Consider the following 12,890-nt stretch of genomic DNA (forward strand, 5'->3'; position numbering starts at 1 on the left):
TTTACCTCTCTGAGAGTCTCCTCACTTCAAAACAGGATGAATAAGACATCCTGTGATTTGTGTGAGCATGAATTGAGAGACTCCTTTATGTGGCAGCAATTCCTGCTGCTAGATTGACTGGAACTTGGCTGGCTCTGGGAAGGACAGCTTTCCCTACCTGAGCTTAAATAGGCCTTTTTTTTTAAACATAGGTACTATGTGTGCCCTGTACTAGCTTCCCATATCCTTGAATTTCAGAGATTCTGTGTGATACCTCAAGCTGTAAAACACCCTAGTAAGTATCTATACAACCCTCTGTCTCTGATTCCCCAAAATAGGCACTCCAGCCAGACTGCAAAGAAGATTCCCTGCCCCAAACAAAGCAGGTGACTGAAAGTAAAAAGGAGAGGTTCTAGCCCCTTTCCAACATTGCCCAGAGGAGTTAAATCACCTGCCTCTAGCTTAATAGAACAGCTGGTCCCTGACCTGGTGTCTCATCACTCAGTGAGCGGCAACTGGGATCCTGCAGGCTGAGCTGCCCCTTCCAGAGCAGGGTCATCCCCAGGTTGCTGGGTTACTGGACAAATTGCCCTAAAGAAGGTCGAGGGGAACTCCCTCAACTCCAAAGGCAGGCCCCCAAAACACTTAGCATGTCTATCTAGAACTTGGCTAAAATTATGAGTGTTAAAGTTCTGTTGCAGAAAAGGGATATGCATTCTTTAAAAATCATATATATTTATTTTCTTTCACAAACAAATTGTCAAAGATTGGAAAACACAGAAAATTTTATATAGAGAAATTAAAATCAACCATGAACCTGGTCCCCAGAAATCAGAACTACTAACAGTACACTGAATTTTCTTCCAGTTATAGATACTTTGGCACTCTCATACGAATTGTTATCATAATAATAGAAAGAATTTTATACTCTGATTTCATCATTTGAAATGCCTAAAGGAATTCTCAATATGGGCTTTTAAAAACCACAAGACTAGCATATCAGATGCCGTCTGTAAAATTCACAGGTTTTTCAGAGATGTCATGGTATTCCTAAGAACAGTATTGTGCACTTATAAATAATAAGTTATATCCAGAAAACTGATAAGAGGAGTGCCTGTTTCACTGTTCTTAAAGCTTAAATAATAGCAAACTATTAGCTTGGAAAGAATCTAGAGAAGATCATTGCATGTCCTCAACAAAAAGGCACTATATGATATTTTTCTTTTCACTTCCTTATATCTTCTCTAATAAGGAGAAAGCTCCAAAAATTCACTGTTGGAAAAATAGTGTCTTACTCAAGAAAGTGCTCATCAACTAAAGAAATACATTCAGAAAGAATGAGTAAGGCAAGAAGAGCCCTAGACTCAGAAACAGAAAAGGGCTGGGTTCGGATGTCAATTCTGTGATTCCAGACTCAAGATGAAACAGCACTCTCCCTACCTTCTCGGCATCCTGCTCGAAGAGCCGCAGTTGGAAGCACTGGTCCAGCTTGAGCTTGCGCACATGCCACATCTGGTGCAGGTGCTGCCGGGTGGAGTGCAGCTTGTCCAGGAGGCTGGTGATCTTGGGCACCAGGCTCTGGAAATCAGCACTGCCTGGGATGCAGTTGCGCCCCGAGAAGCCATCGCTGCAGCGGATGCACTGCAGCAGCCGCTGCCCCTCCCGGTCCAGCTCCTCCACAGGGGCCTTCAGCACCTTCTTCTTGAGTTGTGTGTGCTCATCAATGAGCCGCCGTGAGCCCTCCACATCCACGGGGAACTCCTTCCGGGCCAGCATCTCCTGCAGGTCCTCAAGGCGTGAGAGTAGGTGCACAGCACTGTTGAAGAATTCCTCTAGGGAGAGCCGTAGTTCAATCCACTCCTCGTGGTTGTAGTCCAGAGAACCATCAAACTCCTCTGTCAGCTGGGAGGGGTCCACCAGCTTCGCCAGGCCCTCCACGGACACCATGCTCGTCTGGGAGGGACAGGCACAAAGAGGGAGACTCAGCGAGGCCAGAAAAGGAGGGAGAGGAGTAGGGCAGATGTAAGCAGGAAGGAAGGTAGGTCAACTGGAGGCCTGCCTAGGAAAAGGTAAGTAGGGTAGTGTGGGGCCCAGTGGTCATGAGTCAGAAGACAGCCAGGGTCAGCAGTTTCAACAGACCGGTTTGAAAAGCCTTTCCATCAGTCCACAATTTACCATTCAAGCAAAGATTGCCTTTACTTTCCTGCTCCCCACTTCTTTCCACCCTTCCCACAAGTTGATTGCAAGAGGGCTTCAGATGCAAGAAGGAGGACAAGCTGGGGAGAAAAACAGACCCAGTGCCTAGGGTCCAATTTTCTTTCGCTTTAAAACCTAATGACTGGGCGGTGCCATGGTGGCTCAGTGGCAGAATTCTTGCCTGCCATGCAGGAGACCCAGGTTCAATTCCCAGTACCTGCCCATGCAAAAAAAAAAAAAAAAAAAAGAAAAGAAAAAAGAAAGAAAGAAAAAGAAAAACTAATGATTAACTGGTGCAGTTTCTGTTCGCACTGATAGAAATTTTTGGTAGCAGATGATAGTGATGTCAGTGCAACATAGTGCACTGAAGTGTATACTTGAAAGTAGTTAAAATGGGAAATTTTTAGGTTATATATATGTTACTAGAACGAAAATTTTGAGAAACCACATTGTACAATACAGTCAACCCTAATGTAAACTATGGACTATAGTTAATGAATAATCATAATAACATTGCTTCATCAACTCTAACAAGGTGCCCCACTAATACAAAGTATTAACAGTAGGGAAAAGTGTGCATGTGGGGAGAGGGAACTATGTATTTTTGCATGATTTTTCCACAAACCTACAACTTCATTAATTTAAAAAAAGTTTTTTTAATAAAGAGAATGGGGGGTGGGGGGAAACAGGCCCACGTACCTAGGGTATCATCAAGGTTTGGATTAAGCAAAGTGGGTCAATGGGTGTGGGTCTATGAGACTGGCCCCAGCCTAGGGCTCTCCGAATTAGCTGAAATTCCTATGTGGTGCAGTGAACAGAGTAGGCTAGGCCCTTGGTTTTCTCTGTGAGCCCCTACAGGCTCTTAGAGAGCATAATGTAAGATATCTGTTTCCAGAAAGCAGAGCATTTCCTGGCAGCCACCCAAGCTTATCAATAAATGTTCTTTCCTTTCTATAGAGCTTCAGGCTTTTCTTCTCTCTCCTGAAAAAGAGTCTAAGAAAAGAGAAACTTGGGATCATGTGCTGGCCCCACCTTCAGTAATGGTGTGACCAGCAATAAGATATTAAAGCTCTCAGAGCTCCGGTCTCCTCATCTATCATCTAAGGAGATGACAATACCTTTCTCAAAGGCTATGCTGGGATTTGATGAGCCAGTGTGCACTGAAGCATTTAGGGTGCACAGCAGGCACAGAGTATGCCCTTATTCCCAGTTAGCACATACCACAATTGCATCTGAAAGCCACATTGTCATTTGAACCCTTAAAGGCAGTGCCACACTCTTTGTCTCCGTCCATCCCTTTCCTAAGGCACAGGAAGGAGCTGTCCCCAGAAGGAGGGTGGTCTGAATCAGTGGTTCCCAAACATAACTGTTCATTAGAACCCCTGGGGCATTATAAAAACAATGATACTCAAACCCCCACCTCCAAGACATTCTGATTGAATTAGCATGGAGTGCAGCTTGGCCAAGGGTAGTTTTAAAACTCCTCAGATTCTAACGAGCAGTCACAGTTACAAACCACTGTTAATCTGGATCCTTGCTTCTTAAAGTAGGGCCCTCAGACCAGCAATATCAACACAATAGGGCACTTGTTAGAAATGGCCCCATCCTAGACCTACTGAATCGGAACCTGCATTTTAACAAGATCCCCAGGGGATTCATGGGCAGGTTAACGTTGGAGAAGCACTATTCTAGAACATTTTCCCCTTCCAAATTGGCTCAAAGTTTGCCACTTCCAGGAAGTCTCCCGTGATTATACTCACCAATTATTCATTATATATCTGCTATTGACAAGCCTGCACTCTCATCACCTCAGTCTGTACCAGTGTTTAAGTTGCTGATTTCAAGATACTGCTTTTATAAATATTCTTCTGAGAGCTATTTCTCCTGTACTTCTTATTTAAGAGGAAGGAAAAGCTTGTTCAACCTTGGGTGAAGAGAAGGGGTGTACAGGGAGGTGGGAATTGTATGGCAGCTACGCTGAAGCAAAGTTTCAAGACTTACTGGAAAGATTGTTTTCAGCTTATAAATTCATAGGCCTGTTGTCACCGCCTCTGTATAAACAAACTAAAAATATAAAAAGTATTTCCCTGTAGGACTCCTGGCATTTGGTAAGGATGCTGGGAGAATATGATAATTAACTATTTTTGTACCAAGTCAAATTTCTTACGTTATTTAAATAGAGTGAGAACTGCTTCATTCAGGTCATTGTACTCAAATTGCTGCCAAATGGGGCCAACATCTCACTTGCAGGTGCTTCTTGGGGGACAAGAGTCTGGAAGATTAAATGCAGGGCTGTCTCTGCAACACACACACACACATACATGCTCACAGCAAAGTTCCTCCCCTCACAGACAAGGACCAGAATTCTGAGGAAGGGGAGTTTAAATTTTGACTGACACAAAGACATTTGAATCTTGAATTTAATCTGATGTGTTGTCATTTAAAAGTCTGAGAGAACACAGAGGCCCTCTGGAAAATTTACTTTAAAAATAACATGTTTATTCCGATTATAAAAGTAATACATACTTCTTAAAGAAAATAGAAAAGCATGAAGAAAATAAAAGCACTCACAATCCAGCCATCTCAAATAAAGCACTGCTAACATTGCCATGTGTTTCTAGTCTTCTTCCCTATATATGCATTTAAAAAACAAATTTAATATTATGCTTCCCACACTGTTTTGTAACCTGCCTTTTTAAACTTACTTTTCCCATGACACTATTTATCTAAAGATGATTCTTAATGGCCTCATAGTATTTATGTATTGACACCACCAATCTCCAATTAATGGGCATTTTAGAATATAACCTATATATGCATGTATTTGCTACCGTAAAAACAATGCAGTATACATCCTTGTGTAATTTTTTAGTGTAATTATAATTAGTTTTCCAACTTTAGTTTTGTTTAGTTTTTGTTTGAAGAATATTTTCCTAGAAGAAGAATTACTAGACCAATGATATAAATTCTTTTTAAGGCTTTTGATACAAATTGCAAAGTTACCCCCCAGAAACAGCTGTTCTAATTTACACACTGCTAACAGTAAATAGGAGTACCTAAAGACACTGAGCATTTTGGACACTCTTGAGCTCTTATTCTTCCCCAAACTCTATTTGGTAAAGCTTTGGTGGCCCAGGAATCCTGAAATAGCCCTATTGCATAGTATAGGGTAGATGGAGAAGGGGAAGTGAGAGGCGTGTGGGTGGCAGAAGGGGAAGGGAAAGGAGGTGCTAAGAAAAGAGGACTGACTCACCTCAAAGATAAATTTGGAGCTGCCAAAGTTGGTCTTCTGCTTCTGCCAGAAGTTATCAGGTTTGATGATGAGGGCCACATGGATCTCAGCTGGAAAAGCTTCCTGCAGCGTCTTGAGGAGGGGCTTGATAAGGTCCCACTTGGAGCCCCGCATGTCGATGATGACGGTGAAGCCACGTTTGCACACGTCCTCACTGTGGGGAGGTCAGAGGCCAGGCAAGTCACTCTGGGCAGCCCAGACTCTTGAGTACTCAGCCAAAAAGCATCCAGAAACCTGTTTTCCCCTTGACCAGGACTGCCCTTCCAACTTCATGCCAGTTCTCCCGCCCACCTTCCAACTCAAAATATACTGCCGCAGAAAACCATACTAGATGACTCCCAGCTGACCAATGATCCTGGCATTCCGCCTTCCCCCAGCATTTAGCAAATAACTTGGCTTTCCCTGTAGACATTTGTGCTTAGTGGGATGTTTACTGTTTGGATATTCATAATTATGTTTGATTTTTCATTTTTGTCTCTCTTGTTCCTAGGAAGACACATGCTATCCTCATTTGAATACAAGCTCTCTGAAGACAGGAACACTGGTGTCCCTTAAACCTGAGATAAAGAGTCCTTGGCACAAGTATACTGTCTTTCTCAGTACCCACATCCATGGCAGACATTGCCTGCTCACAGTGGCATGTTTTACCACTGACCCCAGGCTGGGCCAAAGAATCTTTTTCAATAAAAGGTTGAAGGTCTATCCTACCAATTCATTAGGGAAGGTGTACAAAGTAGCAAGAACATGTATTTGCCAAAACACATTTAAGTTATATTGCTCATAGTTCAAAATGTATGTCAGCGTCAAAAAAACAGGTCGCTGAGTCATGGTGATTCCTCAGGAATAGCCAAGGCTGGGGTCTAGTTATCTCATGTACTTCCATTATAAAACTCAGGGTGTACAAAGCCACATTTCAGTATATTAAAGGACATAAGCGGCTCCTAAAATCAAGCCCAACTCTGCAAGTGAAATCAATGCCCTCCCCGCTCCCTGGGACATGACATCAGGGGTGAATGTCTCCCTGGCAGCATGGGAGATGACTCCCAGGGATGAGTACGGCCCTGGTACCATGGAATCAGTCAGGGGGAAAAGAAGGGGGAAAAGAAGTGTAACAAATAAAGTATCAGTGGCTAAGAGAGTTCAAATAGAATTGAGAGGCTACTCTGGAGGTCACTCTTATGCAAGCTTCAGTTAGATATTGCTAACTATCATAGCTTGCCAAACCCCAACCAAAACCATTCCAGTCAATTCTAAAGAACACCTAGGGCAATATACAAGATTCTACAAAGATTCCATGTACTAGGGTAACTTTCCCAAAACCTACAAACTCCAGATGGGTCCCTGGACCAGATAAATCCTAAACCTTGAGGGACCAACCTTTCCAGAATATCAACTAGCTCCATTACCCTACCCCATATTATGGACAGCCCCTTCCAACATGAAAAGTTAGAATGACCAAAGCCCAAATACCCCTAAAATGTGGGACAGAAAGATAAAAGGTGATGGTAGAGTTATATAGAGGATAGGGTTTAACAAACGCATATGATTGCCGAATCATTAAATTGATATCTCTCTTAGTCTCCAGTATCTTAGAGCAGCTAGGAGTAAAAACCTAAAACTGTGGAATTATAAAAAAAACATCAAGGCCAACTGAAGTGACAGTGACATCACTGATGGTGACTCAAACCCCCACCCCCATGACATTCTCATTGAATTAGCATGGAGGGCAGCTTGGCCAAGGGTAGTTTTAAGACCCCTCAGATGATTCTACTGAGCAGTCAATTGCAAACCACTGCTAATCTGGATCCTTCTTCTCAAAGTAGGGCCCTTAGATCAGCAACTTCAGCACAATAGGGCGCTTGTTAGAAATGGCCCCACTAATACAAAGTGTTAATAGCTTGAAAACCAAGAAAGAATAAAGCTAAGTAAATTAAGATGTTGACGTATAACTCAGCAAGTAGCAAAGTTTATTGATGTTTGTTTAAATACTTGGACTTTAACTCCTGAGAACAGAATGAGGAAAAAGAGTAAGGCCAAAATAGTTACCATATCTCAGTTTCAAAGAAAATCTGTGTTTTGGTAGTTCAGGGTCTTTCTTCTTGGTTTATTTGACCTATCCATTTATAGGTCAAAATAGACGATGGTTAGTTCACGCTTTCTCTCTTTTTATATAAACACTTGTACAGTATTTCTTTAGCTTAATTTTCAATCTCTGAGATTGTGTATTTGAGTCACTATGCATATTACATGACCCACAGATGTACATCACCACATATCAATTGCTCACAGTTACTGGAGGTAAGGATTTAGGCCACAAGAGGAAACAAAAACCCCTCTTCAGGCTTCATTCTAAAACCTGAACCAGTGATGAGAATTTTGAGACAGGAGAAGAGACCGCAGCTCCTGTGACTGTGTGAGCACCTCAAGCATAAAGCAGTTTACTCAGGCTTCCTGGTTAGAAAGGAAACTCTCCAGGCCAGGAAACTCTATTCCTTCTTGTTTTCCAGTATTCAATACAAAAGACTAAACTCATCATAGGAAGAAGCCCTATTTTTTTTGCTTCTGTCCCAAATCCTGCAAACCAAAGGGCAGGAGTTACTTGTTCTCTTTCTTTTGACATTTATTGAATCAACAAGGGGCCAGAGTCCTCAATAAATAATTTTCTCTGCCCTATTGTCTCCAAGCTATGTGATTTTTTTTAATTATGGGATTTCTTTTCCAGTATGAGTAATGCCCACTAATTATAGAAAAGTTGAAATATTCAAATATTTATATAAGAGATGCTAATGGTAAGAGTTAGGCTGATTTTTTTTAAAAATAATTCTCAGAGCTATTTCCTTCCAGTCATTTTTGTGTTTAAAGTGTCATACTATAGTTTTATACTTTTCACTGTAATATATTTGAAGTTTTTTGTCACATCTAAAATTTCTTTGAAATAGTTACATTTAATGGCACATAATAGTATATCTGAAACCAATGCCATAATTTACTTAATCATATTCATTATTGCTTTATAGAAAGGCTTATCAGCTTAAAAGTCCACCAACAATATATGAGAGTACCTCCTGACTGTATTCCCACAAGCACCATCAATGAAGTTTTTTAATTTTACTGATTTTTCTGGGAAGAATATTGCTTTATATTTAAATTTGCATTTCTTTAATTACTAACCATAGTTTATTAGCCCATAAATATTTTGTGAATTACCTGATCAGTTCTTTTATCCATTTATCTCTTGGGGCTTAATGGCTTTTCTCATTAAATTTAGTTTGGCTGACTCACATTTGTTGCATGCCCACTATGTCAGGCACTGTAAAGTAACATTTTTTTTTTGTATTCTGTATGGTGAGGCTCACATTTCATTCTTTTTCCATGTGAGTATACCCTTATTGCAGCACCATTTGTTGAATTTTTGTTTGGTTGTTTTTTGTTTGTTTGTTTGCTTGTTTGTTTGTTTGGGAATTGCATGGGCCAGGAATCAAACATGGGTCTCCTGCACAGCAGTGGAGAATTCTGCCACTGGATAAGCTTTTTTTTTTTTTCAAGTTCTTCTCGAAAAAAAAAAAATCACTGTGGTAACACATATACGATATAGAATTTCCCATCATAATCGCTTTCAAATATACAATTTAGCAGTATTAATCATATTTACATTGTTGTGCTACTTTCACCCCCAAACAGAAACTCTATAACCATTAAGCATTAACTTCTCACTCATCCTACAACAACCTGTAATATACTTTCTATCTTTATAAATTTGCACATTCTAGTTATTTCATATAAGTAAGATCATATGCTATTTGCTTTTTTGCATCTGCCCTATTTTATTCAATGTCTTTAAGGTTCATCCATGTTGTCACCTGTACCCAAACTTCATTCCTTTTTACAGCTGAATAATACTCCATCATATGTATATACCATCTTTTGTTTATTCATTGATCTGCTGATGCACACTTGGGTTTTTTCCACTTTTTAATTGTGAATAATGCTTTATTTTGGCTGTAAATAATTTGTGAGTAAGGCTGTTATGAACACAGGCGTGCAAAATCTGTTCTAGGCCTTGCTTTCAATTTTGGGGGTATACATCCAGAATTGGGATTGCCAAGTCAAATAATATCTATACATAACTTTCTGAGGTATAGCTAAACTGTTTTCCACAGCAACTGCAACATTTTACATTCCCACCAGTGATGAACAAGATTTCTATTTCTCTGAATAACTGCCAACACTTGTTTTTTTTTTCATAATAGCCATTCTAGTGAGTATGAAGTACAAGGAAACTTTTGATATGGATCTTGCCTTTCCTTAGAGATGATCATTTTCCCTGTTTACAGTTCCTTTGCCTCAAGTTCCTTTGCAGGTGCCATAATTATGCTTACATGAGAAATCTATATCCCTAACATCAAATATTCAGTGTTACCACCAAGAGATGAAGTTTGACTATCCCTGAATCTAAATGTAGTGGGTAGTAACAGGTTATACACTATTAACTAATAATTTCTGACATCCAAAAGCAGAAATCAGGTACTAATATTCTCTATGAAGTTCTCACTAGCTTGGGAGATGTGGGAAGCGGCCAAGGGACTAAATACTAAAAGCTAATCTAACTAACATCTTTCTGTGAAAACAGCCTATTCTCCCAAGGTGCCTTATATGTTTGGTTTAAGTAAGGGACACAGTTTGGGGGGGGGGGGGGTGGAGAATTATTTTTTACCACATACTTGTTCTATGCCAGGGTCTGTGGTTGGACACTTGACATAGAACATTTCCTTTTATCCTCACAACAACCATATAAGCTAGGTATGATTATCCCCATTTAAGAGATGATGAAATTGAGGTACACCCCCAGCCCCTTACCTTGATTTACTTTTTCCCTTGGCATTTACCATCTGGGTCATATATTTCACTTATTTATTGCCCATCTTCTTTCACTGGAAAGTAACCTCAACAATATCAGGGATTTTTAAATTTATTTCACATTATATATTGCCTAATATATTATATGGAAGGTATTAAGACACAATATTTGAGGAAGCAGCAGTAACAGTCAAGGGTATGGAAACTAGAATCAAATTTCCTAGCTCTGAATCCTGGCTCCAACATTTCCTTATTGTGGAACCTTGGGCAATTTACTTTTCTCCCCCTCTTTCTTTTTGGAATTGCCTTTGTCCTTTTTTATCTTTTTAATTATATTGTGTAAAAATACATGTAACAAAATTTGCCCTTTTAAACATCTGTAAGTGTACAATTCAGTGGCATTAATTACATTTACAATGATGTGCAACCACTGACACTTTCAATTTCCACATTTTCATCACCCCAAACAGAAATTTGTGGCCATTAAGCATTAACTTCCCATTTCCCTGTTCCTGCTGCCCCCAAAAACCTCTAATCTACTTTCTGTTTCTATGAAACTGGCTATTCTAGATATTTAATATAAGTAGAATCATACAATATTTGTCCCTTTGGGTCTGTGTGGTATATTTCATTTAGCATAATGTCTTTAAGGTTCATCCATGTTGTGGCATATATCAGAACTTTGTTCCTTTTTATGGCTGAGTAATATTCCATTGTGTACAATACCATATTTTGTTTATCCATTCATCTGTTGATAGATACTTGTTTCTACCTTTTGACTATTGTGAATAGTGTACAAATACCTGTTTGAATACAAGTTTTCATTTATCTTGGGTATATACTTAGAAGTGGAACTGCCAGATTATATAGTTATTCTATGTTTAACTTTTTGAGAAACCACCAAACTAGAGACTCCACCATTTTACATTCCCATCAGCAATGCACAAGGATTCCAATTTCTCCACATCTTCACCAAAATGTGTTATTTCCCATTATTTGGATAAGGCCAAGTTACTTTCAGCCTCCCTGTAAAATATGAATAATAACCATAACTACATTATAGGGTTGTTTTAAAGGTTAAAGTAGTAAATATACATAATATCTGTTTATATGTATATGACCCAGAGTAGATACTAATTAATTAGTAGATACTAATTAAGATACTAATAAATAAATACATTTATTAAGCATAGCATGCTCTTAATAAATGGTCTTAATTAATCAATTATTTTCTGAGTACCACCTCAGAAGTTATTTTTATTATCATATCATGAATAATAATGTAAATATAAATTGTATGTCTCATATATAAATGAAGTTCTGATGGCGATTTGATAAATAGTCTGGAGATTATACAAGCTATGGCTGGAAATTTTTATTTGGGAGTCATACAGTGCCTGGAACATGGTAGGTATTTAGTAAACATTTGCAGAACGAATACATCCATGTACCTTTAGTAAGTCACATGCACAGAAGTGGGTGAGATCACCCACTGGAAATGAGTACAATGAAGAGAACCATTTCCTGAATCAATAGAACTGATGGGAATATCAATGTCTTAAGAGATGGGAAAAGAAAGCAGATAAGCCTGAGGGAAAAATATAAGAGATTAGAGAAAACCAGGAAAGGTGTGAAATCAAAGAAATTAGGGAGAGGAAAACTTGAAGGAACCATGGTCAAAATGGTGTAGAAAAGTTTGTTTCCCAGATCATGCACCTCTACCCACCCACCCCCCAAAAAAATGGTGCAGAGAGGCAGGTCATTAATTGAGATCAGAACTATTCGATTTACCAACTAAGAGGCCATGTTATCTGTCAGGGCGGTTTCATGCAGTATTGGGTTGGAACAGGGAAGCAGACTGCTTATTTGATCTCTGGTGTAATTAGAAACAAATGTCAGTCATCAGAGCTTGCTTTTGGTGCACTCCCATCCTCTGGTCTCTTCTCTACCACCAGGGAAACAACCAGGATTTGCAAGCCAAGCTCCCAGGTGGCTCTCCAGCCTGCTCTCATCCCCAAGGCTGCCACTCCCAGACCACTTCTTTCACCCAGTATAATCAGAGTAGGTTGAGTAAACCAATTTACACTAAAATATAGCAAACAGGCCTTTTCCCTTTAGTGTATTTATCTTTTAAGGATATCTATTAACCTAAATCAAATTTTAACAGGCACAATTTTGCATTGTGTAGGGTGAGGATGGGAGCATAAAAAGGTGAAATTTGAAGTAGCAGGCCTCTAAATTTGCAAGGAAGGGAAAAGAAAGTGAGTAACACTTCCTCATCTCCCACACGCAGTATTTTAGAGGGAGAAGGCAGCCCCTGCTCCATTCTCCCTATCCTCACCCTTTCCTGTCAGCTTATAATCAGGGGCTTGAGACCTAAGCCCCTCTACCAGCTTCTCTCCCTTGTAATAAATTATGGTCCCTTGAAACTGAGCTGTGAACTATTTCATGGACTCTCCAGGGCACTCGGGCTCAGAAGTCATTAACGTATAAGGAATGACCAGATGATTGATTAGCTGTTTCCTGTATTCAGTTCTAGACCATTTACTCTTTTGTTCATTAAATG

At 39.7% G+C, this 12,890-nt stretch overlaps 1 protein-coding gene across 9 annotated transcripts in view; it reads right to left on the minus strand.

The window, feature by feature from the left end:
- KALRN (kalirin RhoGEF kinase) overlaps positions 1–12,890 on the minus strand; it is a 758,640-nt gene that overhangs the window by 512,491 nt on the left and 233,259 nt on the right. For all 9 annotated transcript variants that reach the window (XM_077118101.1, XM_077118100.1, XM_077118114.1 and 6 more), the window contains exons 4-5: positions 5,429–5,621; positions 1,420–1,932 (exon numbers count right to left, since the gene is read on the minus strand). In XM_077118101.1, the coding sequence (XP_076974216.1) occupies positions 1,420–1,932; positions 5,429–5,621 (706 nt within the window). The remainder of the gene's footprint in view (positions 1–1,419; positions 1,933–5,428; positions 5,622–12,890) is intronic.

Source organism: Tamandua tetradactyla, chromosome 10, assembly GCF_023851605.1.
Source record: "Tamandua tetradactyla isolate mTamTet1 chromosome 10, mTamTet1.pri, whole genome shotgun sequence".
Lineage (NCBI taxonomy): Eukaryota > Metazoa > Chordata > Mammalia > Pilosa > Myrmecophagidae > Tamandua > Tamandua tetradactyla.